The 24,186-nt window shown below is 39.1% G+C and overlaps 1 protein-coding gene across 1 annotated transcript; it reads left to right on the forward strand.

The window, feature by feature from the left end:
* The first annotated feature begins 3,092 nt into the window (after positions 1-3,092).
* Positions 3,093-19,672, forward strand: cep55l (centrosomal protein 55 like). The gene is given in 9 exon segments (XM_052027749.1): positions 3,093-3,428; positions 6,479-6,757; positions 10,570-10,620; positions 12,407-12,451; positions 12,453-12,534; positions 13,435-13,751; positions 15,181-15,252; positions 18,691-18,816; positions 19,283-19,672. Coding segments are annotated over 9 exon segments (1,332 nt in total). The 5' UTR covers positions 3,093-3,257; the 3' UTR covers positions 19,472-19,672.
* Positions 19,673-24,186: the final 4,514 nt, after the last annotated feature.

Below are 24,186 nucleotides of genomic sequence, written 5' to 3' on the forward strand. Positions count from 1 at the left end.
TATACTGGCTACTTCCCTTCTATCTTTCAGTCCTGATGAAGGGTCTCGACCCGAAACGTCAACTGTCCATTTCCCTCCATAGATGCTGCCTGACCCACTGAGTTCCTCCAGCACCTTGTGTGTTGCTCCAAAATCCTAACTGTCCAGCTTTTGATCCTCTAATTACCACAATATTTCTGCAACTATTAATCTGCTCAACCTCCAATTTTGTTGTCGTGGACCCCACTCAAACCCATCCCTGACTGTTTCCTGTGATACAATCCTCATCTCCACACTCTTAGCTTTAAGAGGTGCAGCCTTGAAGCAATACTGCAAAGGGATTAGTCACCCTCTGCCAGATCTAGATAAACAATATAAAGTTGTCCCATTGTCTGTCAAAACTGCTCACTATACCAGGATCATCCTTAAACACAAATATAATCACTGGGTTATTCTTTTCTGCAACAAACTGTTTCCCTGATTTCCTCCATCTTTGCCTCCAACAAGTGCCATGGAATTCTAATGCATAAGCAGCTGGCTCTATGCCTCTATTGCTTCCCTTCCTTCTCTAGTCTTTCAGGGTAAACTTCCAAATGCTCTCCAAGGCTCAGTTCCAAACTGTCATCTTTCCTGTAGTTCTCTCCTATGCCCCTCTGAGCTCATCTTGGTCCATGCTATCCAACTCCTGCACCGTTGTCCCCACCCTTTTCATCCCCTTTCCTTTTAACTGCTAACTCCATCCTTTCTAAAGCTGCTGTGTCATTTGTTTTCAATAATGCAACTACTTCTTGCTCTTTGTAATTTTGCTTGCATTGATGGCAGAGGTTAGATAAATGTGAATTCCCTGTTTGTACACCGATATATTCTAATTCTAACTTTTAGGCTCTCCAATGCTTGTTAAAATCTGTTACAAAAGATGAATTGAATCACTCAGGGAGGAGCTGACCGGAAAATGATGAAGTGTCCACAGATGAGTGAAGAAATGGAAAAAAAGTGATAAAATTTGGAGTGACTGGTTCTCAGTCAAGTGTGTCATTGGCACAAGTTTTAAGGGTGACTTATTCTTCTCACACAAAATACTGTAAGTCAAGCAAATACAACCTCTGAGACTTTTTTTTGTAATAACAATGTAATACATATTAGAAGATAAAATATGTTATTTGCAAGTCTTCATTTCGTTAAGTAACATTTCTTTCCACTGGGACAATGAAAAAAATTCAGAGTATTTCATTGCTTAAAATCAAATGCAGAAAATGGCTCAGATTTTGCAGTTGCAATGACAATCACTCTATTATGCAAAAGCAAAATACTTCAAATATGGAAAATCTAAAATAAAATCAGAAAATTCTGGAAATACCTTTGCATGTTAGGTGGCATCTGTGGAGGGGTAAACAGAGTTAATGCTTCAGGTCTATGAAAGGGCAACACTAACTTTCTGAACCTGACAGCTCTAGAGATTCTTGCAAACGCACAGTTTAACACACAAATCTCAGTTCCTGTCAGTGGATCAGTCTACGCTGCTGGAGTCTTCCCCACCCCAAAGCAAAGGGTTAGGACAATCAAATGGACCTGCAGTTCACACATTTAAAAATCCTGCTATAAATTACATTGAAATCTTGTGCTTATATACATGAGTTCTCAGTTCTTAACTAAAGTTTAGCAACACTGACCCTAAAAACACTTTTTTGTGTAACATATATATAGCAATTTCTGCCTAGTCATTTGATTTTAAAATGAACCATTCATTTATATTTCGGCTTCCACTTTAATCACATGTGCATATTCAGAACTTCATTTAACATTCTATCGATTTGAAAGTATTGATTAAAATTTGCTTGTGGGTATGCTGTGAAAATTCTTTCATGTATTTGGTGCTCAGTCAGCTTGATGACATCGCAGTTGCCGGGCAGTAAAGTTTCTACTTGAACATACACCTCACAACAGCTGGCTCGAAAGTCAGGTCAGCGGCCGTTCTCGACAGAATTCACAAGATCTTGCTGGGATCCTTTATTAGGGATGAGCAGAAAATTAAAACAGCAACTCGAATATTTTTACAAAGAACAAGGCATCCTTTCGAGATTGCCTACAGCTGTCTTTTTTTTAACCCAGCGTGGATTTGCAAAAAAAAGTTTACTAATCTCGAATACGTAAGGCAATTTTGTCCCGTGATGAGATGGTTCGAGTGGGTTGGTGGTGTCATGCGAATGGATTTACTTCGTCTCTGGATTTACCTCCCCTCTGACCCATTTCAGCAGCGCCCGGCTTTCTTTGGATAGGGCATCCACGCCCGCTGCTGATAACAAAGAGAGAAAATGGGCCAACGCCTGCCTTACCTGTGTGAAGGAGGCGCACAGTGCAGCGCCACCGCAACCACAGATCTGAAAGCCCCATGTTCCAACAGCAGTCAATCACACATCGACTGGCTATGGCAAAGGCGTGTTACAATACCCACGCCAGCCTCCGGGGGTCTCTCATTAAAAATAACAGCGCCCCAGTCCCTTTTCATTTGCCTGAAGTGGTTCTCAGATCGGGAATTCACTCCATGCCTTGCAATACCATAAATTAATTGAGTCATACAACTCGGGGACACTCCCTTCGGCCGACCCACCAAGCATGCATTTGCATCGACTCTTTCCCCCCGGATACTTCCACCTACCTACATTAGGGGCAATTTACAGCGGCTAATAGGCACTAATGTCGTTATGTTTATTTTGTCATGTAAGTTATGTTAATTTAAATTGATGTTAATTTCTGTACTGTGCTGCTGCAAAAAGCTAATTTTCAAGGCATTAATACCCTGGGTATGTATGCCTAGAACAATTAACTTAAACAATTAAGCTACCAACCTGCACATCTTCAGGATATAGCAATAAACCCGGGAGGGAACAGGGAGAGCTCCACACAGACAGCACCGGAGGTCAGGATTGAACCCGAGTCCCTAGGGCTGTGAGGCGGCGGCTGTACCCACCGCACCGCAGTTTGCAACCCGTCAGGCTTGAGGAAGTTTGCAGGATAACGATGGGTACAATTCCCCGACTGACAGACCGGCCCCTCGCCTCTGGGCGCCGAAGGAGAGGGGCGCGCGTGCACGCACGCACGCCGCGGGGCGCCAGTGCACGCGCACGCAGGGCGCCCGCGCTCACGCACGTCCACGTCCCGAGATGCGCCGGGGCCGGAGGCGGGGGGGGAATTTGAATTCGCACGGTGGCGCTTGGGCGGGCGGTTAGCGAGCGGCCCGCGTCCGTTAGTCGGTAGCGTGGCCCCACCCGCCTCAGGAAATGACCTCCAAGAGCATCATTAGTAGCCGCTTCGGCTTCGGCAAAGTCGCCGTGTCCAAGTCGGACGGCGAGGCGGAGAAGCTCCGCAAGGAGAACGCGCTGCTGAAGCGGTCCCTGGAGGAGCTGAGCAAAGGCCGGACGTGGGAGAGGGAGAGGAACAGGCTCCTGGAGGTGCGTTGGCTTCCCCCGGAGAGCCGCCCAGCCTGGAGGGGGCTGGTGCTGCGGTGAATGCAGAGGCCTGTGCGGGATCCGCAGATGGCCACGGGTGAGGTTTGAGGGGGAGGTGGAAGAGCCAAGAGCGGGTAGAACATGATATTCTGTCGGGGTAAACCCCATCGCCTGGCAGTGTGCCCATTAGCCAAGCTGCACTGCCTTCAGTCACCTTGGCTTGCCGCCATCGGGACAGCTGAAGCAAAAAGAGCTGGCAGCACTCAGCAGGTCAGGCAGTGTCTATGGAAAGCCAGACGGGGGTTAATGATTCAGTTCCGAGACCCTTCGTTAGTCATCGGATAGCGTTGGGTCTTGAAGTCCACCTTCCTTCCCGCACCCCTCTTCTCTCCCCCAGCCGCCGCCACCACCACCCACCCACACTCACGTCTCAGAGCTGATAACTCCCCAAGGTCTGCCCCAACATCATACGGAGCTCTTTCCAGCATGGGTTTCGCCGAGCTGTCTGGATGGGTCTGTGCAATGCCATAAAAAAAATTACAGTGAAAGTTGGAAGTTTGAAATAAAGCAGAAAATGCTGGAAATGTTCAGCTTGGGCAGCATCTCTGGAGAAACGATGTTTCAGGTCGATTTTCCTTCATCGATGAAGATCTGTGATGGGAGTTTGAGACAGAATTAAGCAATGAACAGCAGTTTAAGTTAGCTACGTTCGGTATGAGGGCAGAGAGCTTTGAAGTGGCTAAAGTCTGAATGTACAAAGGCGCATTTGAGGCTTTTAGCAGCAAATGTGCTGAGGCGAAGGTGGAGCAGAGCTATGGAACAGGTGGTCTTGATGGTCAAGTAGTATGCGTTTGAAAACTCAGTCCCGTTAAACACAACAGCCAGAGTATGAACAGTAGCTCAATTTCAATTAATTTACTGGAATTTGATAGGTGGCCAGAAATCTGAGTTTATAGTGGGAACCATAGATTGTGCCTTCATTTTTACTCATGTTTAATTGTACATGACATTTGCTCATTCAGTCAACATTTAAACAATTATTTTTTCATTTATTTTTGGGATCTGGACATTACTGGCAAGCCTGATATTAATTGCTCATCTCTAACTGCCCTTGAAAAAACTGTGGTGAGCCACAGTGCTTATTTAAATATCAAGAGTAGGTGGTCAGATTCTGTCTTGATGAAGATAGTCATTGACTATCACTCTGTGCAGCAAATGTTACTTACCACTTAGCCCATGCCTGAATGTTGTCTGGGTTTTGTTGCATGCAGGCATTGGCTGCTTTATTTGCTGAGGTGCTGCAAATAAAATTGATGGATGTGCAACTGGCAAACATCCCCACTTCTGATCTTATGATGAAAGGATATCATTGATGAAGCAGCTGAAGTTGGTTGGGCCTAAGACACCGTCCTGACAAACTCCTTCAGTGACATCCAGTGGCTGGGATGATTAATCTGACAACCACAACCATTTTTCTTTGTGGGACGTATGACCAAGTACGAGAGTGTTTTCCTTTTGCTCCCCTTTGTCTTCAATTTCTTAATGCCACACTCAACGGGTGCTGCCCTGACGTCCAGGGCAGTCACTCACTGCCTAGTCCTGGCTGTGGTGACGTCTTGAACTAAGTGCTGTGACAGAGAGTGGCATCGTCCACAGAAGTAGTGGTGAAATAAAGCTGATTGCTATTAGTGAATTGATGTCTTTGAATAGGGATTATACAAGATTAGATCCTGGTGATGTCCAAAAGTAGTGATGCAAGGAAGAGAAGAAATAACAGTGCAGGTCATTAATTTGCTGCTGCTGCTTCATTAAAATAAAATGCAACCAAATAAGAGTCTGAACAGTGGAAGAGGTGCCTTGGAGGAAGAAATTGTCAAAGGTATTGAAAGCTGTAAATGGATCAGGTATCTCGGAAGGTGCTGTTTCCTTAAGATGTTAAACTGAGTTCATGTCTTCCACTTTGGGATGTGACAGCAGAGTCCTAGCAGTGGGAGTTTTTTGATTTTTTTTAAAAAAATTTTTGGTTCAGTTTCAGAGTTTTCTGTGTATAGGAGTGTTTTACAAAACTGGCTTATTTTAGATGTTTGTTTTTTTAAATCTTCAGTCAATAAGATACACCAACTTTCTGTCTCAAGATCAAATGAGAATACAGGCAAGCCCCGCATTACGGGAGTGCGTTCCTGGAAAATGATCTATAATTACAATTTTCCATTACGTGAAGCCACATCATCTGCGTGTGCATCAGGAAATGTGTGTTGAAAAAATAAATTTTGTGTTGATTTATTATTTTGCAGAAATTCCGTGAGCGAATTTTATTCTGTATCTCAAATTTTTGGGTAGTGATTTGTGAATTGTGTAAGGTGAGTTTTCATAACCTGAACAGTGTAACACTGGGATCACCTGTAACTAAGTGGTCTCGGGTGTCTACGCATGGATTATGCAAACTGCATGGTGAAGCAGTTCTGTGTTTTTTGAAATCTAATTGATTCTGGAGGAATGCATGAATCCCTGATACTTGTTCAACCTGTAGTTCATGCTGGCCTTTACCATGGCTGTTAAGCTGGTAGTATTTTTCATCATTCATGCTGGTGTTTTATTGAAACCTGCATGGGGATTGAAGCAATCTACCAGAAAGTAGATTTTGAACTAAAATTGAACTTGTCAGTCATTTTGAGGTTTTTTGTTGGTTTGCTACAGCTATTAGGTGCTTTATTGAAAATTGGAGACCATTCTCAATTTCTTCTTGGAGCAGTCTCTGGAGCAAAATTTTTCAGACTGAACAATTTGAGCATTTTTTTTAAACCATTAAAGCTGAAAATTTCAAGCCCCAAGTACAATGCAGAAATGTCCCAAATTTCTATCATTACATTGATTTGCACTTTCAGTCCCAATAATTTTACCCTAATTTGGTAGGTGCTTCAAAATTATGCGGGCTACTTCTCTCCTTGGAGAGATGATATCATTCCATTTTGATGAAACTCAGTGAAATATAGAATTTTCTAAACATGTAATTTCCAAGCCATATCTTTACAAAGGCTTTTCCTTGTGTCCAGAAAATTCTTGCACTTGAAACTACAAAACAGAAGCAGATCCAAGAACTTGAACAGAAAGATAAGCAGATTCTGACAATGAAAGATCGACTGCCAAAATCTGGTGGAAATGATGTGACTACTCTATGTAACCAGCTTGCAGAAAAAACTAAAGATGCCAAAAGAAAAGAGCAACTCTTCAAGTCCTTGAGTGAGGAAACTGAAAATCTGAAAAGTGAATTGTCTGCAATCACATTAAAATGTAAAGAACTTGAAAGCAATGTTCCAACACTTCAACCCCCGGTAAAGTAATTTATTAACTCAATTATTACTAATACTTGTGGATGTATCTAAAATATAATTTTCTAGTGCTGTGTCCTACCAGTAACATTTTGTTGGATTTAGTATGATAAACTGTCCTAATGGCTTGTTTAGTAGTGTCCTGCCATTTGAGAAGTGAGTACCTGATGCTGGGGGGGTGGGGAATGCCCCATGTCCACGAGCATTGCAGTATTCATGCATGAGAGACTGCAAAGATGTTTTTTTGAAGTTGGGGAAACAGCAAAAGTGATGTAGGAAGAAGAAATGTTGAAGGCTGGCATTCTGAGTTTTAGGAGCTGGAGGAATTTTTAAAAAAGTAATATTTCAAGTATCGTAACCCATGGATTCCCCTTCTCCGCACCCCTGTTAAGAATTGAACAAGAAAGCAGGGTAACCTTTGGCTAAGGCTGTGCAGGTCAGAGGGATGAAGATTCCTAGGGATGTTCTGAGATAAGGTATGCTGCTTGCATCTCTACATAGCAGGTAATAATGGTTTATTGATGCAATATTTAAACTTGCTTTGTCCTGGATGGTGCCAAGCTTCTTGAAGACTGTTAGAGTTGCATTCATTTAGGCAGGTGGAGAGTAACTGACTATTTGGCTTCTCCTTTGTATACGGTGGGAAGGCTTTAGACTGGCAGGAGAACAGAGATTGGTCCCCTGGCTTGATAGTAATGGTTGAATAAGGGATATGCTGGGACAGGTGGTTACCGATATATTTTCTACTGCTGATGGTGGTTCACAGCCACTCGGATGCTCACTTTTGACTGCCAGATCTGTTCTGAGTTGATTCCATTTAACACATTTGTTGTGCAAGCATCATGATGGAGCTGTCCTCGATGTGAAGCTTGTCTTCACCAGAAAAGTGGATGCTAATATAGCAATAAAGGAAGAGGCAATAATTAAGTTGGATAGGATATAAGTATTATCGGGAAGATACTTTAAAGGTTGGTAGTCCACAAAATAGAAAGGAGAATCAATCCAGCTAGGATGCCTTCTATGTTATTGGCTGAAATGAGTGGAAATCACAATATCACTGACGTCATTCTTCAAATTACTTCTGTCACGCCCTTGTATCCAAAGATAATGTAAATATTGCACCCTTTTAATCTTTTGTTGACAGTATGGAACAAAACTAATTGACATTTAGAAAAGCATAGATAAATGGGAATCAGTATGGATTTATTAAATTTGTTTGTCAATGAAGTAATGGACTGATGTCGTTCATACTGGCATTCAAAGGCATTTAGTAAAGGATGTAATGTACTTGTTCACATATTTCATTTGCTTTTCTGAACAGCATTCTCCACTTGACCTACTGTCATTGAGGTTTTGTGTGCATGTATCCCCAAGTGTCACTGCTCTTTCAGAATTTAAAATTACCAATTGGTTCACATTACTTGCCCATATTCTACCTTTCAACTGTGTCTGTCTATTTCATAAACTTCTGTATGGCTCCTGAAGTCTGATACAATTCTCTTCCTTGTATGCTACATTATGTCATAAGGAAATAAATATGACAGAGGCTATTCATCCCATTGAGTCTATGCCAGCTCTCAAAGCAAACTCAACAGTCCCATTTACCCAGTTATTTCCATATAACCTATTCCCTTACATCCCCATCAACTTTCCCCTGATTCTCCTTCCACCCACCTACATTAACCTACCAGCCAGCATGTCTCTGGGATTCAGGAGGAAACTAGAGTACATGAATGAAACCCACATGATCACATGAGAAATATGCAAATTCCAACTTGGCAGCAGTTGAGGTCAGGATCTTGAATTTTGTACAAACAGTTCCCAGGTTATGACAGGGTTCCGTTCCTGAGAGCTGTTCGTAACCTGACTGGTTCGTAAGTCAGCAATGAACATAAACGATGTGTGGGAGAGGATCACAGAAACAGTTGTGATGGGAGAATGAGCAGGCGCAGGAGGAGTGGCCGCGAGTGAGTCTGCTCAGTGCTCCCAGCTCTGCTTGGCTCAACCCAGCCCCAATTATGGGTAGGGGAAGAGAAGGCATGCAGAGATGCCCCATTGCCACCAGCAGAAGCTGCCTGCAGCCCTATACTGTTTACCGAAGCATGTCCATCTTTTTTCGTAAAGAACCATGGTCCTAATATTAACCCAGGAGGTTGCTGCACATCTTTTCTGATAATACAGCCAACCACTTGTGGTCTCTGCTTTCTGTACTTTATCCATTTTTGTATCCATGATGTCACTGTCTCCTTAATAGCATGGGCTTCAATTATTATAGCAAGTCTATTGTCATTTGTATCCATAACCTCATCACTTTCATCAACCCTCTGCATTTACTTCATCAAAGAACTTACTCAAGATAGTCAAACGTAATTTCTATTTGTGGCTGTCATTTAAGTTATGTTTTTCAAGTGCCAATTAATTGCTTTTTCTTGGATGACTATTATTCCTAAAAAGCTTCCAGCACGACGCATCATTCTGACTTTTTTATTCCTTGCAAGTAAACATTGAAGAAGCACAACATACATAGAATAAAAGAAAGTGAGCCTTGACAAACAGGCTGGTGAGCTTATCCTATAAAATTAATATTAAACCAAAGGAGCAATGCCTTCAATACGTGGCACTATACTGCAAAATACAGGTCCAACAGTTCAAAAGTATCAATAAAGTGAACTGGTTTCTGCTTTGGCTAAAACTCTTATAAACTCTAAATCTTGCAATTCAGTTGAACAACCTTGAATTCTATTAACCTATAGAATTTTAACATGGGTTTGGAAAGAGAACAAAAGGTTTGAGTCTCGTGTCTAGTCTATAAGCCAATAGTTTTATCTTATTCTTAGTATAAAAAGAGAAACTATAAGGTTGGAATATGCATAAGAAGAGTCATTGGATTCTTGGTGCCTACGAACTGACTAGTGTTTCCCGCAAGAAAGAGGTGCCACCTGAATTTTGAATTGCACAGATTGCCTGAATAGTTAGCACTATTTAAATGATACCTTCAATAAACTAGCATCTTGCCCCAAGCCTCTGATTTTCATATAATTGCCATTAAACTTGCCACAGAAAAACTAAGTCTAGCAATTAATACTGCAAGTGCCTTTCTAATGACTGCCAATCAATCTCTCACCCAGTTTTGAGTCTCATTCCTTCAGGCACTTATTAGTCTTTTTAATTATCAAAGTAGTCAGATTTTGCATTTTAATATTATTGGCTTTTTATTTTGCTCCCTTCATTCTCTCTTAAAACTGTTCTGCACTTGATTTGACATTGAAATAATCCACTTTGTTTTGAATTCTTCACTTGGTCTTTATTTGGATTATTTCTTGCAGCACAGGATCTTGAAGTGAAATGCTGGTAGTTGCACACACACAGCTACTAATATTTCTGTATACAAGTGTCACCAAGCTCATTCCATTAAAAATGGAAAAAATCGGGTATTTGCTGGTTATTGGCTATTATTAACCCCCTGCAGAGTCCAAGATTGAGTACAGATTTGGACCAGATCTTCTGCTACACCAGTATCAAATTATATTCCCCACATGTCGTCATTACCTAGGGCAAGACCTGACTGCTGCACAAGGCTTGAGATGCTCTTCTGTAGTATATTCCATCATGTAGACTTTAGACTGCTAATATTTTAGTCTAATCTCATTTTTCAAGATTAGTTACCTAGAATTATCAGGCAGGTGCATAAAAATGGGGGGGGGGGAGAATCTTTTAGCTTTTAATTTTAAGAGGTGCTGACTGATTTTATTAAATTTTTGCAGTCTTTTATTTCTGTGGCCTTAATACTGAATCTATTTTTTTGTGTATCGTAGAGCCAAACTGCATCACATGACTTTGGAACTGTTCAAGCTCAACTGAAAGATGTAAGTATAAAATTATGGATGCTAGAAATCTGAGATTTAATATTTGAAATATTCACTAGGTCAGGCAGCATTTGGAGAGAAAAACAAAACTTGCATTGCAGGTCAATGACTTTTCATTTCTGAAGAAAGGTCATCAACTTAAACTGAAACTTTCTTCTTACAAATTTTGCATCACTACAATGTCACTCAATTAATATGGGATCTGTAAGTAATGAGTCTATGGTGTTATTACATTTTGGTGGAAACATATATTGTAAATTTTATTTCCAAGTAGTGCAGGATTTAGTCATGCATCTTTGTAACTTTTGGAGTACAGGGGCTATACTCTGAGCTAACTTACAGAAATCCAACTTTACACAAATTCTCTCGTATGTTTTAAAAGCATTTTTTTGAGATAATGATGTTTCACTGTATTCATTAATGATTGGCTACAGTATGTATTCTAGCAGTGTAATTATGTGCGGTATTAGGGTGAATATACAATTAAATGAATTATAGCAAGTGTATTTAGAGTGATGTGATATGGGTATCACTCTGGTCATTCCTGACTTTCAGAGAAATCAGCTTACAGATGGTCCTCGGGAACAAAACCCTAATGGAACCCAGGGACTGCCTGTGCCTTGTTTTTCTGTTATGGAAGTAGTGATGTGGATTACTTTTCATACTGCTATTGAAGGCTAGGTTTAAATTGGCTGAAGAAATACCACCGATTTCTCTTGAACAGATGCAAGTATTATTTTGGCCATCATAAGGCAATTTAAGTTGCAGTTGCTCTTCTGATGTGTCAGGGACCTAAACGTATTTTTTCCTTCCTCTGCAAGATGGTGATGAATCTGTGCACTTTCAATTATATTTGAAAATTGGTTAAATGCCCTCACTGAATCTATATAGAAACAGGGAAGACCATGGTCTTTTAATTGTTCAATTTAAGAGTATAAATGTCAAAGCTTTATTATTTGTAGTTAGAACAGTTCTTAAGTTTCTCCACTAGATGTCAGAAAAATAGTTTCAAATTATTTTTTACTATCAGATGTTTAAGCTTCTATATTATTTGTTAGGATGAAGGAAAACTTTTTGGTATAAACGTAGATGATTTTTCTAGGGTCTCTTACCAAGATGTTATTAAACAAACAAATTGTCTCTTGGTTGCAAAATGCTTTCCACCATGATTTGTTTTTGCAACTCTGATTAGCTAACACTCACACTAGCCAGGTACTATATATGCCTGTTCCACTTTGGTAAGAGAGCTGCTCCTGTTGCATATTGCTAATGGACACTGTTCTCCATGTTATCATATTGTTGTTAGTAGGGGGTATTGTGTAAAGTAGCGTAATTGTAAGATTTCTTTGGTTATTGGATTGGAGGCTTTATTACTTCTACTTGTCTGAGGCAAATGAGAGAATCTAAACATTCTTAGTCAGCCCATGGCTTCACCAGAATTGATATTGAAACCTTCCACTGCTTGTTGCAAATATTTGTTAATCACTTAACAAACTTTTTATAACGTGGCACGGTAGTAGCTAAGACAAATACAGAAAAAAATTCTTGATTGAGCATGATGGGTTAGGCAGCCTCTGCAAGAGAAATAGGTGATCTGTTAGCTTGAATCTTTTCAATGCTGACTAGAGCATTTTTAAGGATATACACATTTTAGATTTCCAGAGTTCATAGACTTTATGCAAATCTAATGAACATTGTGTGTGCATATTTTGTTGAAACTTAAGTATATATGTTACTTGGTAATGTATGCCATTTTAAAAAAAACAATTTTTGGTTTTCCATCCAGGCTCTTGAGAAAAATCAGCAATGGCTAGTTTATGACCAACAGCGAGGAGGCCTATGTCAGGGGGCTGCTGGCCCGGATATTTGAGCTGGAGCAGGAAACTAGAAAATATTGTGAGACCAACACAGCAAGTATGGAGCCATATCATTCCTGTTTGAGCTTTATTTAAAACGAAAACACAAGTAACCCTGCATACCATGAAACACTTTTTTCAATGCACCCTTGTAATGTGCATGCAAAATAGAGAATTTTCCATCAATTTCATGCGAGACACCTGTATTATTATGGGTCAAGTGCTAAAAGGCAAAACTATCTTTCTTCCCTAAGATTGGAAGCACCTATTATTCCTGTAGCAATTTATTTCTTCATTTGAAAATGTGAGCTGCATCATCTTTATCTTCAAAAAAACCTACAAATAATGTACAACTTTCTGTGAATACTGAAAAAGAAAACCAATTAACATGTAATGACTTTTGCATCTATTTTAAGGCATCTTAGTCACTTAATTTGTTTTCCAGGCCTGTATTTACTGTGAAATATCAATTGATTAATTTGTCATCTAAGACTAGGCCTGTTGTACAAAAAGGCCTTTTAAAATGCTTTGCTTGGGATACCTTTCTCCCTCTGGCCCCCATGGGTTTTAACTAGAATCTTTAAAATTTGTTTCCAGACTGTCGTAACTGTTTATCTGCTGCGAAGCAATCCCCTCATTATCTTTTCAGGAAGAATTTTTGGGTGCATTCTACCATAATGAATTAGTTGATTAGAATAACGCTTCTAATATTTTCAGTAAACTTTCAGGTTTGAGTACAGATTTGTCTTGCTTATATATGTCATGCTTGCTAACCAAATGTACTTTAATCTCACTTTAAATATGTATTTTTCACAAATATTAATCTGATTGTCCAAATGGATATGTGACAAAATTTTGGCTATGTTGGATTTTTTGTACCTGTGATTGTAAGGACCTTGTTTATGCAGCTTTTATTTTATCATGTCCTGACTTAAATTACATTTCAATGTTGATGCAGATGAACTGTCAGAAGATAAACAGAAACACTATGACCAACTTCTTTCAACTGCTAAAAAAGATTTCGAAGAACAACATGAGATTGCAGAGGGACTAAAGTCAGAGCTTTCTGAAATGAGAAAGCGATATGAAGAAAAGAACTTGGAAGTCAAGGCCATAAGTATCAAATTACAGGCAGAACAAGGTTGCAACAAATGGAAGGCTGATGAAGAAAGGAAGTGCTCAGCAGAAAAGATGCAGAGACTTCAAACTGACTTGGAGACCTTAAAAGCCCAATATGAAGAGGAGAAAAAAAGATCAGCTGACCTTTTGTATCAGGTCAAAATTCATTTCATGTTTAATCATGTCTAATACTGGTCTTTTCTGCTCTACAGTTATACCATTGAAACACGTTTTAGCTGGGGTAATTTCTCACAAGTTGTGAGTGCACAGCATAGTCATATCTGCTGTGAAAATAAACTGTTGAGAATGCAAGCTATAGCATCAGATATTAAGGAATTTATTACATTAGGATGTAGGTGCCTATGCATTTTAGTATATGTGAACCCTATTTTAGATTGATTTCTTATTACCCCAACTTTTGCTGCCAGTTTAACCCTGAGCACTCACTGCATAGTTAATTCAGGGATATTGTTGGCTTTTGTGTATTTTCAGTGGTTTAAGACAAGATCTTAAAGGAATAGGCATTTTGTATAAACAAGCCTATTTCTTTTACATTAATACGTACTGAATGTCATCTCGGCAAGATTCCCAATTCCTTCTCTGTGAAAAGGTGTAGCCTATTGTCTTGATGTTTTTTGTTTCTTGAATGTTTTTACTTTTTGGGCCAGTATTCTCTCCTTGCTCTTTACTTAATAGGTTTAATATCTATTGTTAGCTTATTAGTTATGGTGTTTGAATCCTTCACGGATAACAGCAGGATTTTTTAGGATTGGACACTTTTTGTGAAATTGGATGAATTGGTATGAAGATCAGAAGGGCTAAAAGCTGTTGAAGTACACGCCAAGCCTACTAGTGGAGTTCGAGTAGCAGTGGAGCAAATGTTTAGTTTTTTGAATATTTTGATTTCTACTATACTATTATTGTTAAATTGCATCTTTAATGTGGAGCAACCTGTTCAATTTATTTACTTCATGTAATAGAACTCGTTTGATATGCTGATACAGTACAGTGCTTCCTTGTATCTAAGTACAGATGTACAATTGCTTTTAAGAGGCAGGTTACTGAATAAGGGTACATCAATGCATATATTGGGCTGAAAGAGTTCCACATTGGATAAAAGACCCACTGACGGGTTGTGCTAGATGCTCATGAAAAAGATTGAGGCTGCAGTGGTTAAATATGTAAAGTTATTATACCCTGTTTATAGATTTAATAGGAATTGCTTCTAGACTTGTAAATTTCCAAAATTTTCAAGTCCTTTACACCTAATCTCAAATATACTCTGAGCCTGAATTCCTTCAAAGTTAACAACTAAAGTTAAAGCTGCTGATGTCCTTCACAAGATGATTGATACAAAATGACACAATCATCAGAAACTCTAGCCATATTTGTTTGTTGGCTACTTTCTATTTACAAAATTTAACCACGTGCTTTAATAATAGATAACTTAATCTGCAAATTTAAGATTTTCAGTCACTTGGGCAATGCGATCTCCTTGAACCCAGTCTAAATATGTATTTGAATATTATTTCAACATGTCTTTTTTTAATTAGTCATAAAAAACACTTCAATATTGTTTATATAGATCCAGCTCCTTCAAAGGTCCTCCATAAACCAGCAAGAAGAACAATCAAGAAATAGAATAATGGAACAACAGGTATTGTTACAAATACTGCTGTTTTTGAATAATAATATACTCAAACCTAATTCACAAGGTATTCTTAATCGAATTCTTAATTCAAGGTGTCCGCTATAGCTATGGGAATGTAAGTTAATAGGATCAGAGACAACAGATTTTTGTGACTGATGTGTTTAACACTTAGCCTTGTTACTGGCTGTAAAATATGTGCCTGAAATGGTTAAAACTACACAGAAGTATCCTATCCGAAAGCAGTTTCAGAGCATTATCTTTTGCAAATCAAGCCATGTATTAATAATGTATCAAGATAATATGGAAATGACAAATGTAAATGAATGAAAGCAACATGCTACTCAACCAGAGCATTAGGTCAAAGTAATCCATTGAGGATAAACCAACTGTAATTCATTAAGCACTCAAACTGAAAGTCATTGTGACTATGTGAAGGTTTAAATGCAGTCACAGCATTGACTTTTAGTAAGTGCATATTATAGGGTTTATGGATTATTATTGAGATTTCAATTATCTTTGCTTTAGATTGTGTATAACAGATTGAAATGTTTGGTTTTTGCTCTTTTATCATTTCAAGTGCATTAAATGTTGTTTGCTGTTCAAAGTGACAGCATGCACAAGATTGCATTGTATACCTGGCACAACTGAATAATGAGGAACCAGTTCCAGTGCTCCATATAAAATTAGATGGCTCCCAAAATGTGCAGTTCCTGGAGTACCCATGTGTACTTATTGATTCAGAGTTTGTCTTCCAGCTTGATTGTATTGACAGTGGGAGGGTATTGAAGGTCATGAGATTATAGATTGGGTGAACTACAATTCTGATGCTGTTCTTGAGTTTGTCCCATTTAAACCAATGGTAGTATCACTTAATACCATGGAAATTCTTCATAATGTGAAGACGGACTTCCACAAGGACTGCATGGTGGTGTCATAGACAGATGCATTTGCCAGAAATTGATGAGATGAAGATGGGCTGTTAGTTCCCTCGCCAGTATTTAGGAAATGGCCATTGTAAATCCAGCGATTATCCATTGTTTGAAAAATATTGTTGAAGGGATTCCATTGACTAGTTTATCAATTTAACCCTTTTGTGAACTGGTTCCAAATGGGAGTTATTTCAACTGCTTTCAGTAACTAGATATTAATACATGCTTCTCTGACAACTTCACTTTCCTCCTTGGATCTCATTGGAGTGGAATCTTGGGTTGTCTGGACCATAGATAGCCTTGAAGTGCTGAAGAACCAGATGCCATGTCTGTCACAAGTTGCTGTGCTTCCTGTGTTCTTTCCACCCACTATCTTTTTTTTTTTAGGTCATGGGTTTTCTGCTGGCTTGTTTCTTTTCCCCTTGAGGAATGGTGGAACCTTTGATACAAGAATGTGTTACTTTTGCAATTAATTAACTCTTGGTCATTCTCATCAAACCAGTCATGGTAGTGAAGCCAAGAGTCTCTTCACAAATGCTAGTTATGGTGAACTTAAGGGCAGCCAATACCCTATGGACACTTCATGGTTCTTGTTGGCTGGAAGTCAATGTATTGTCTGTGAGGTGTTGTCTGTGAACTGCTACCTTTCGTAGGGTCCCTAACAGCTTCAATGGTGATCTTGCAGTAACATTTCTGTTGTCGCTACTGTTTTGGAGCCTGGTTGATATCAATATGAGCAGCAGTCTTCAGTACCTGTCGTGGCATGGGTGATGTGGATATCTTTGCAGTCCCTCAGTTATGATATAATCTAAAATGCTAGTGGTTGGACCTGGGGAGTTGTCCTTTTGATGAAACAGTATTGATTCAACAAAATCCTACTAATCCACTGAAAACTTAAGCAAACCAAGGTTAATGTACCCTCCCAAACTTTTTGTTCACAATGCCCGACACCTGACTCTCAAAATAGAATCTCTTTTCCAGTACCTGTCATGTGAAGAGATTACCTGGCAAACACAGGAAAAATTGAGACAATGCCTAAAGCTTCCTTGGAAAAAATGCAACATTCTACTAACTCTGGGGAATTCCTGGCCCACTACTGCACAAGGTGGAGAAGGAGCATTTGGGGTGGTATTGAGTACCTCCAGTCCATGCATTGAGAGAATAGAAGCCCGGAGTTTCATGTGGAAAGAGTGCATTGCCTCAAACTATCCTGCCTGCCCAGTGTGTTGGGCACCTCCTGCCCATCTGTGAAGAGTCTGCAGTTTGTACATTGGCTTCCTCAGTCACATCAAGACCCACAAAATTGGAGCGGAAAGCAAGTCGTCCTTGGTCCCAAGAGGACTGCCTAGTCACTGTGTTCTTTTATAAATTATCCAAACTATTAATAATCTTACTAGATTGCTTAGTCTACTGTGTGCTATTCCAACACATTTTAAAGCAATTTGGGCTAGCTGTGTTAGATCTCACCCTAAGTTTATTTTAACAATTTACTTTTATATTGTGTACAGGGAAAATTAATTCAAAGCCAGAATAATTACACTATGCTCATAAGGGAAGTAATTTTGCCAGACCCAATTCTAATGTACTTGTGTCATAGAATTCTAGAATATTTGGGCCCTTGTGTCCATGCTGATCAGGAAAAATGAGCCTAATTTTTTTTTCCAGCTTTATACCCTTTCTCATGAAAGCCATGGCTCTCTGAGTACCTATCTGAGTATGTTTTAAGTCAGTGCTATGGCCTCTTTTTCCCTCCTCAGCCAATGATTTCCAGACCCAGCTTATCTAATCTTCCTTAATATTTAGAGTTCTCTATAGTTCCTCTCCAATCCTTCTACCAAATAATTTAAATCTATGCCGATCTCTGCACCCCTCACCACTACCATCACCACAACTCCAATTTTTGGCGTGCCCCCCCCCACTAAGAGAAATAGATCCTTCCTGTTTCCTCTATCCAGGGTCCTAACTCATCCCAATTTATCCTCTCTACTGCAATTTACAGTTATGACAACTTATAAATTTCCTTGTACTCTTTCCAGAGTGCAAGAAATAGAAGTAAAATCATTCTGTATTGTAATCAAAACTGAATACAGTTCTTTAACAGTAGCTTCACTAGTGTAACATGTTTCCTCTATTGACTTGTCCTGCTACCTCTAAGGGTCTGTGGACATCAACTGGAAGATCCCTTTGCTCACCCATTCCATTTATCATGTATTTCATTTAGTGCCTTCTCTGCAGCACACAACTGTCATTTGGCTGTCACAAAGGTCACAATAGTGATTAGTTTAAAGAGAGGTAATCTGTTCCTTAGCACTAGCGTTCACTTTGTTAGATACATTTGTGAATTAAGAATGTTTCTTATGTTGTGTATGGGTATTTAATGTGCCTCCTTGCTTTAACTGGTTGACATGAATTTTTTTGCAATGCAGAACCAAATAAAAATGAGCATTTAACATGGAAGGTAATTCCTTTTCGTGATTTCATCTTCAGCCGCAAAGTTACTTTTAATCTTTTATAGATGCAGAACATTTCTTCAGACTTCGAAAATGAGAAACATGAACGTCAAAATCTGCAACATCAATTACACAAAGTCTTGAAAGAATTGCGCAAGGCACGAGAGCAAATCGCAAGGCTTGAGAATACTGTAAGGATCCAGATAATTCACTTGCGTGCTATCCATTGTAAAAAAAAAATCACGTGGTTATTTTTCCATGTGTGGTGTTCATATGACTCTATATATAGTGATGACAAAACTTGGAGGCATCATAAGCAGTGAGGAGGGATAGTAGCAGGCTTTCAAGAATGGGGGGGGGGAGCAGTAAGTGTCAGATGAAAATTAATACTGTGAAATGTTAAGTGTTAAGTTTTGGTGGGAAGACTGAGAAGAGGCAATAAACTAGAGAGCACAATTACAGATGGACTATAAGAATAGAGTACTCCATTTCTGTGACTATAGCAGTGCCCAAAAGCATTCATAATGTGGTCTAGAACAAATGAATTGGTGGAAAGAAAACCTACAGCCTTAAAAATTCTTAGCTTTTTGTCATTACTGAAATGTCTTGAATGCAACTTTGCATAAATGATTTTAAAAATACATATTTTTGTTTCAGCAAGTAGAAGACAACCGCCTCCTAGAGCCAGTGTTGAACAAAAGTGGTGAAGATCAAGAGAAATCGCGTGTTCCAAGATCCAGAAATCACCTTGATGAGAGTTTCTTGGAATGTCCCAAGTGCAAAGCTCAGTACCCCACCAGTCGGCACCGTGACCTGCTGGAGCATGTTGATATTTGCAATTACTAAATTCTGTTGTTTTCCCAGCCCCCCCCCCCCCCCCCCCCCCCCCCCCCCCCCCCCCAACTCTTTTTCTCTTCTCTGTCCCTTCTCTCTTCTCTCTCCAGTTGCACACTCAAAGCTTGCAATCCCAAAGTTCTGACACCAAAGAATAATTAATTGGGACATTAGATGGCTTTGATCTTTTGAATACATGCAAAAAGTGGCTGAGTTCCTGGGATTGTTCAGGCATATTGTTCTTGCAATGGCATTTATGATCTTAATTTTCTCTTTGGAATCGGACCTCCCTTCTTGAAATGTTCTTTGTATTAATCAAGTGGGAAATATTAATAGTATATCATGCCTAAAAATAACCTGCACTTATTTATAAGTCAGAACATTTTGGACTCTTGAGCACAATTTTAGTCTTGGTTGCATGGTCTTGTGATCCCATTAAGGCTTCTGTCCTGTGAGCCAGTGTAATCTTAAACTGTAGTCAGTTCTGGGCAGTTAAAGCAAGCTGGTAAGGTGAAGTAAAATTGGGGCAATGGGTGTTATGGCCAGAGTTGTGCTTTACTGAATGATTAAGCACTCCATAACTTTGCCTTGCTGAGGAACATAATAATGAGTGGCAAAGGACCATTTTAAAAAAATTGCTTTTTTATCCCCCTCTGCATTTGCTAATTGATTTGCACATGAAAGTAATATTGTGAAAGAATTCACATTACTTGCATTTAGTAAATTTGCTGAAAATCTAGTTTTATGCATTGTTTTTCTACTTGGGAATATAATGTTTTGATGTATTAAATATATTTTACTGTTCTTGATATTTTATTGTAACTTGAAGCTGCAATTCTTTTCCTCCATAAACCTGTTTAACCTATAGCACTTTTTTTAAAGTGTGTTGACTACCCTCACAGCTCCACTCTGAATCTCCTGAACAAGCAAGGTGATCTGAGAAGCCACAAAGTCCTGCTGCCTTTATTGCTTAGTGGCTACCTCAGAGTGTGGTTATGGCAATATGTGATTGTTTGTTGCCTTGCACAATGAATGTTATTTGGTAGCCTTAAAATCAATGTCATTTTTAAAATTTTACATTTTTTATCCATTTATGGCTAATTATCAAATGCAGCTGAAATCATAGAGCTTTCAGTGTTCTTTTTAAAAAAAAATTCTACTGACATTTGGATACAACCAACGATCTTTCAATAACTTTTTGTTCAATTAGTTTTGTTAGAGAATGAAGATTGGATTACCGATTGCAATTTTCAAATAACTGGTTTTATTGCAGGAAGCACTGATGGGAAAACTTCAGCTGTTCTCAAGTTACAGCAAAATATTGAGACAAAGTACTGAATAAATGCTACTGTTGAAAGTATTATAATTATTTCAGAACAATTTATTTAAAGATTTTTTGCTTTTTAGACTGTTTATTTAAATGCTCCTTTTGAATTAAGATATAAACATATAATCCTTTGGGTAAAGGGCATGTGGAAAATGAATGATGATGAATATTTCCAGATTCATTTTTCACCCTGAATGCTTCTCTGTTCAGAGATTCATAGTGCTATTATACAGAAACGTAATTTGAAGCTGTTCTACTGTGCACTGTACTTTAAGCCTAAAATAAGCAACGGGTAGGATGATTTCAAGTTCAGCCTCCATCTATGAGTATGCCTTAGGACCAGACCAGAAACCAGAGTAGTTTCCTTCCAGATTGTTGGATGTTTACTTAGCAGTAACTTTGCAAGTATTTTTGATAGGTCTGCATTTAAGTTTAGTAGACCAGCCATTTGCAGCTTGGATAATAGTCAACCAGTTCCTAAAGTTAAAGTATTCTTGAACCAGTCACAATAAATGGCTTGATGTTGCTCTCTTGCACAATGTTGGGAAGCACCTGGTCTGGGAGGTCACTTCAGTGACCAGCTCAGGTAACAAAATGGGGAGGGATTGCAGGTGTGAATTATTTCCTAATACACTGTAACCCACTTTATTCTTCCCCCCAATACATTTTCAGATACCTCTTAAAGCTTCACCTCCCAAGGTCAGCTATATGTGAATATAGTGCTAGTAAATTAGTTTGAATTTATGGTTAAAGTTTGAATACTGACATTTGAGCTTAAACCAATAACCTCCAGAAATTAAGTATTTTTACAAAACTTAAATTATTTAGGTGACGTCAGAATGGGTTGTATGAACTTTTATTTTCAACTTTTAGCTATTTCTCTATTTTTATAACTATATACACTTGAAGTGGTAAAAGCTTCATCTTGTTTGGTTTCCATTTGCTTATGGTAATCTGTTTATTTGTAAAACTGAACATTGACAATCCATTTTTATGTAACTTTTTAAATAAACATCAGACAATTAAATAATTGGTTTTCTCATTTTATTTCCTTGCATCAATGAAGCATGTTAAGAGTAGTTTGCTATTCATTTTCAGCCAGCTCAAACAAACTGAATATATGCTATAAAAGATTGGCTTCAAGCAACCTAAATTTGTTTAGCCATTTGCAGTTTGGACTTTTAGCAACACTACTGACGAAACAATCGGAAAGACAGGGAGACTCCAGTCTGTCTGTGTCATTAATGCCAAATTCTGCTGTGTGGCCAGATTCTGCTCTAACTCCATCTACAAGTTTGCAGATATACCACTGTTGTAGGCCATATCTCAAACAACGATGAGTCAGAGTACAGAAAGGAGATAAAGAGCTTAGTGGAATGGTGTCATGACAACAACCTTTCCCTCAATGTCAGCAAAACAAAAGAGCTGGTCATTGACTTCAGGAAAGGGGGTCACGCCCAAGAAAGCTCACCAGTGCCTCTACATCCTCAGGAGGCTAAAGAAATTTGGTTTGTCCCCTTTGACTCTCACCAGCTTTTACCAATGCACCACAGAAAGCATCCTATCTGGATGTGCCCAGGACCACAAGAAACTGCAGAGAGTTGTGGACACAGTCCAGCATATCACGGACACCAGCCTCCCCTCCTTGGACTCTGTCTTTACTTCTTGTCTTGGTGAAGCAGCCAGCATAATCAAAGACCCCACCCACCTGGGACATTCTCTCTTCTCTCCTCTTCCATCGGGTAGAAGAAACAGGAGCCTGAGGGCACGTACCACCAGACTTAAGGACAGCTTCTACCTTACTGTGATAAGATTATTGAACGGTTCCCTTATACAATGAGATGGACCCTGACCTCACGATCTACTTTGTTGTGACCTTGCACCTTATTGCACTGCACTTCCTCTGTAGTTGTGACACTTTACTGTTACAGTTTTTATCTGTACTACATCAGTGCACTCTGTACTAACTCAATGTAATTGCACTGTGTAATGAATTGACCTGTACGATCAGTATGCATGACAAGCTTTTCACTGTACCTTGGTACAAGTGACAATAATAAACCAATACCAAATATACCTCAAATGAGATGGTAAAGATGATTTACTTGCTAGAAAGTGGTTTTATATCTTTATATTCCTGCATATTGCCAAATAGAATTGTAACATTGCACCAGAACATTTGGGAAAGCACCTTTGGTGTCCATGAACGAAAGATGGACCTTTAGTGTCTGTGCACAGAAGAAAATTTGCCGGGGGCCTTGACAATTGGCAAGCCAATTCAGCCCCTGACTGAAAATGAAAGTAACTCCTGTAATTGGATTGGACGATCCTGTCCACAGTGAATGCTAAGTTTCATTCCTTTCAAATTCTAAATATTTACTTTTGGTGCTAACAAGGTATAAACCAAATGGATTTTAAGCTTTTTTTGTTTGCTTTTCTGTAGTGTGATGTTTTGAGCTGAAATTAAACAGTTGAAAATAAATATGCTTTACCTGAGACGTGTATAGGAACTGGCTTGAATTCATTTACAAAAGCTCCCTTAGAGCTAGGGATTGAAATTAGATTAGGCTGGGGAAGGTGGGAGCGTGGGGGTTTAGAGTCGGAGAGCAGTGGTGGTGAAGAGAGGGTGGGGTTTGAGGAGAGGAAGAGTTAGGGATTGGAAGTGAAGTTGTTGGGTAGTGGGTTGGACTGAAGGGAGAATATCACAAGGGAGACGTTTCTGGGTGGTTAGTGTGTGTCAGTATGCAAATGTGAGAAGGCATTTGTATGTGCAATGGAGCCTGTTGCCCAATTGCTTGAACATTTTTGTCATTATACCCAAGATCTGGCTATACCGAGTTCATGTGGTAGCTAATGTGCAATGGCCACCTCCCATCGGAAGAAAAGAACAGGCCTCTTTTGCTCCGTTATTCAAACACAGCATTCTTGATCCCAAGGGAATGCAAAGAAGAAATGGGTGTCCAGTTAATTGCCTCCTATCTTTACTGGAATGCTACAGTTTCTGAACATTTTGGAGGAAGCCTTGGCAGAACAGACACTTTTTAATCTTGTGGTTCTGCATCTCTTAATAAAGAGGTGGTGTGAGGCATCAGATCAAAATAGCTCAGGTTACTTGTTCATTGCCATCACAATGGACCTTCAATCAATTGTTGTAATGCTATCACTCTTTGTTTACAGCAACTATAATATACAGAGAAGTTTTAAGTTTTTTTAAAATAATGAATAGTAAAGAAAATGCTGTATTTATCTTTATTCGGACTCATCCTTTTAGCTTTGTGCCAATTGTACTTTTTATATAACAACAGCTGCAAAATGTATCAATATACATCAGCTATCAAACATCATCTGCAATGTTTATTTAAAATTTTGCATGTAATGAATCATTTTTTATGAGTATTAT

The sequence above is a fragment of the Pristis pectinata genome, chromosome 12 (assembly GCF_009764475.1).
Source record: "Pristis pectinata isolate sPriPec2 chromosome 12, sPriPec2.1.pri, whole genome shotgun sequence".
In the NCBI taxonomy this organism is placed as follows: Eukaryota; Metazoa; Chordata; class Chondrichthyes; order Rhinopristiformes; family Pristidae; genus Pristis; species Pristis pectinata.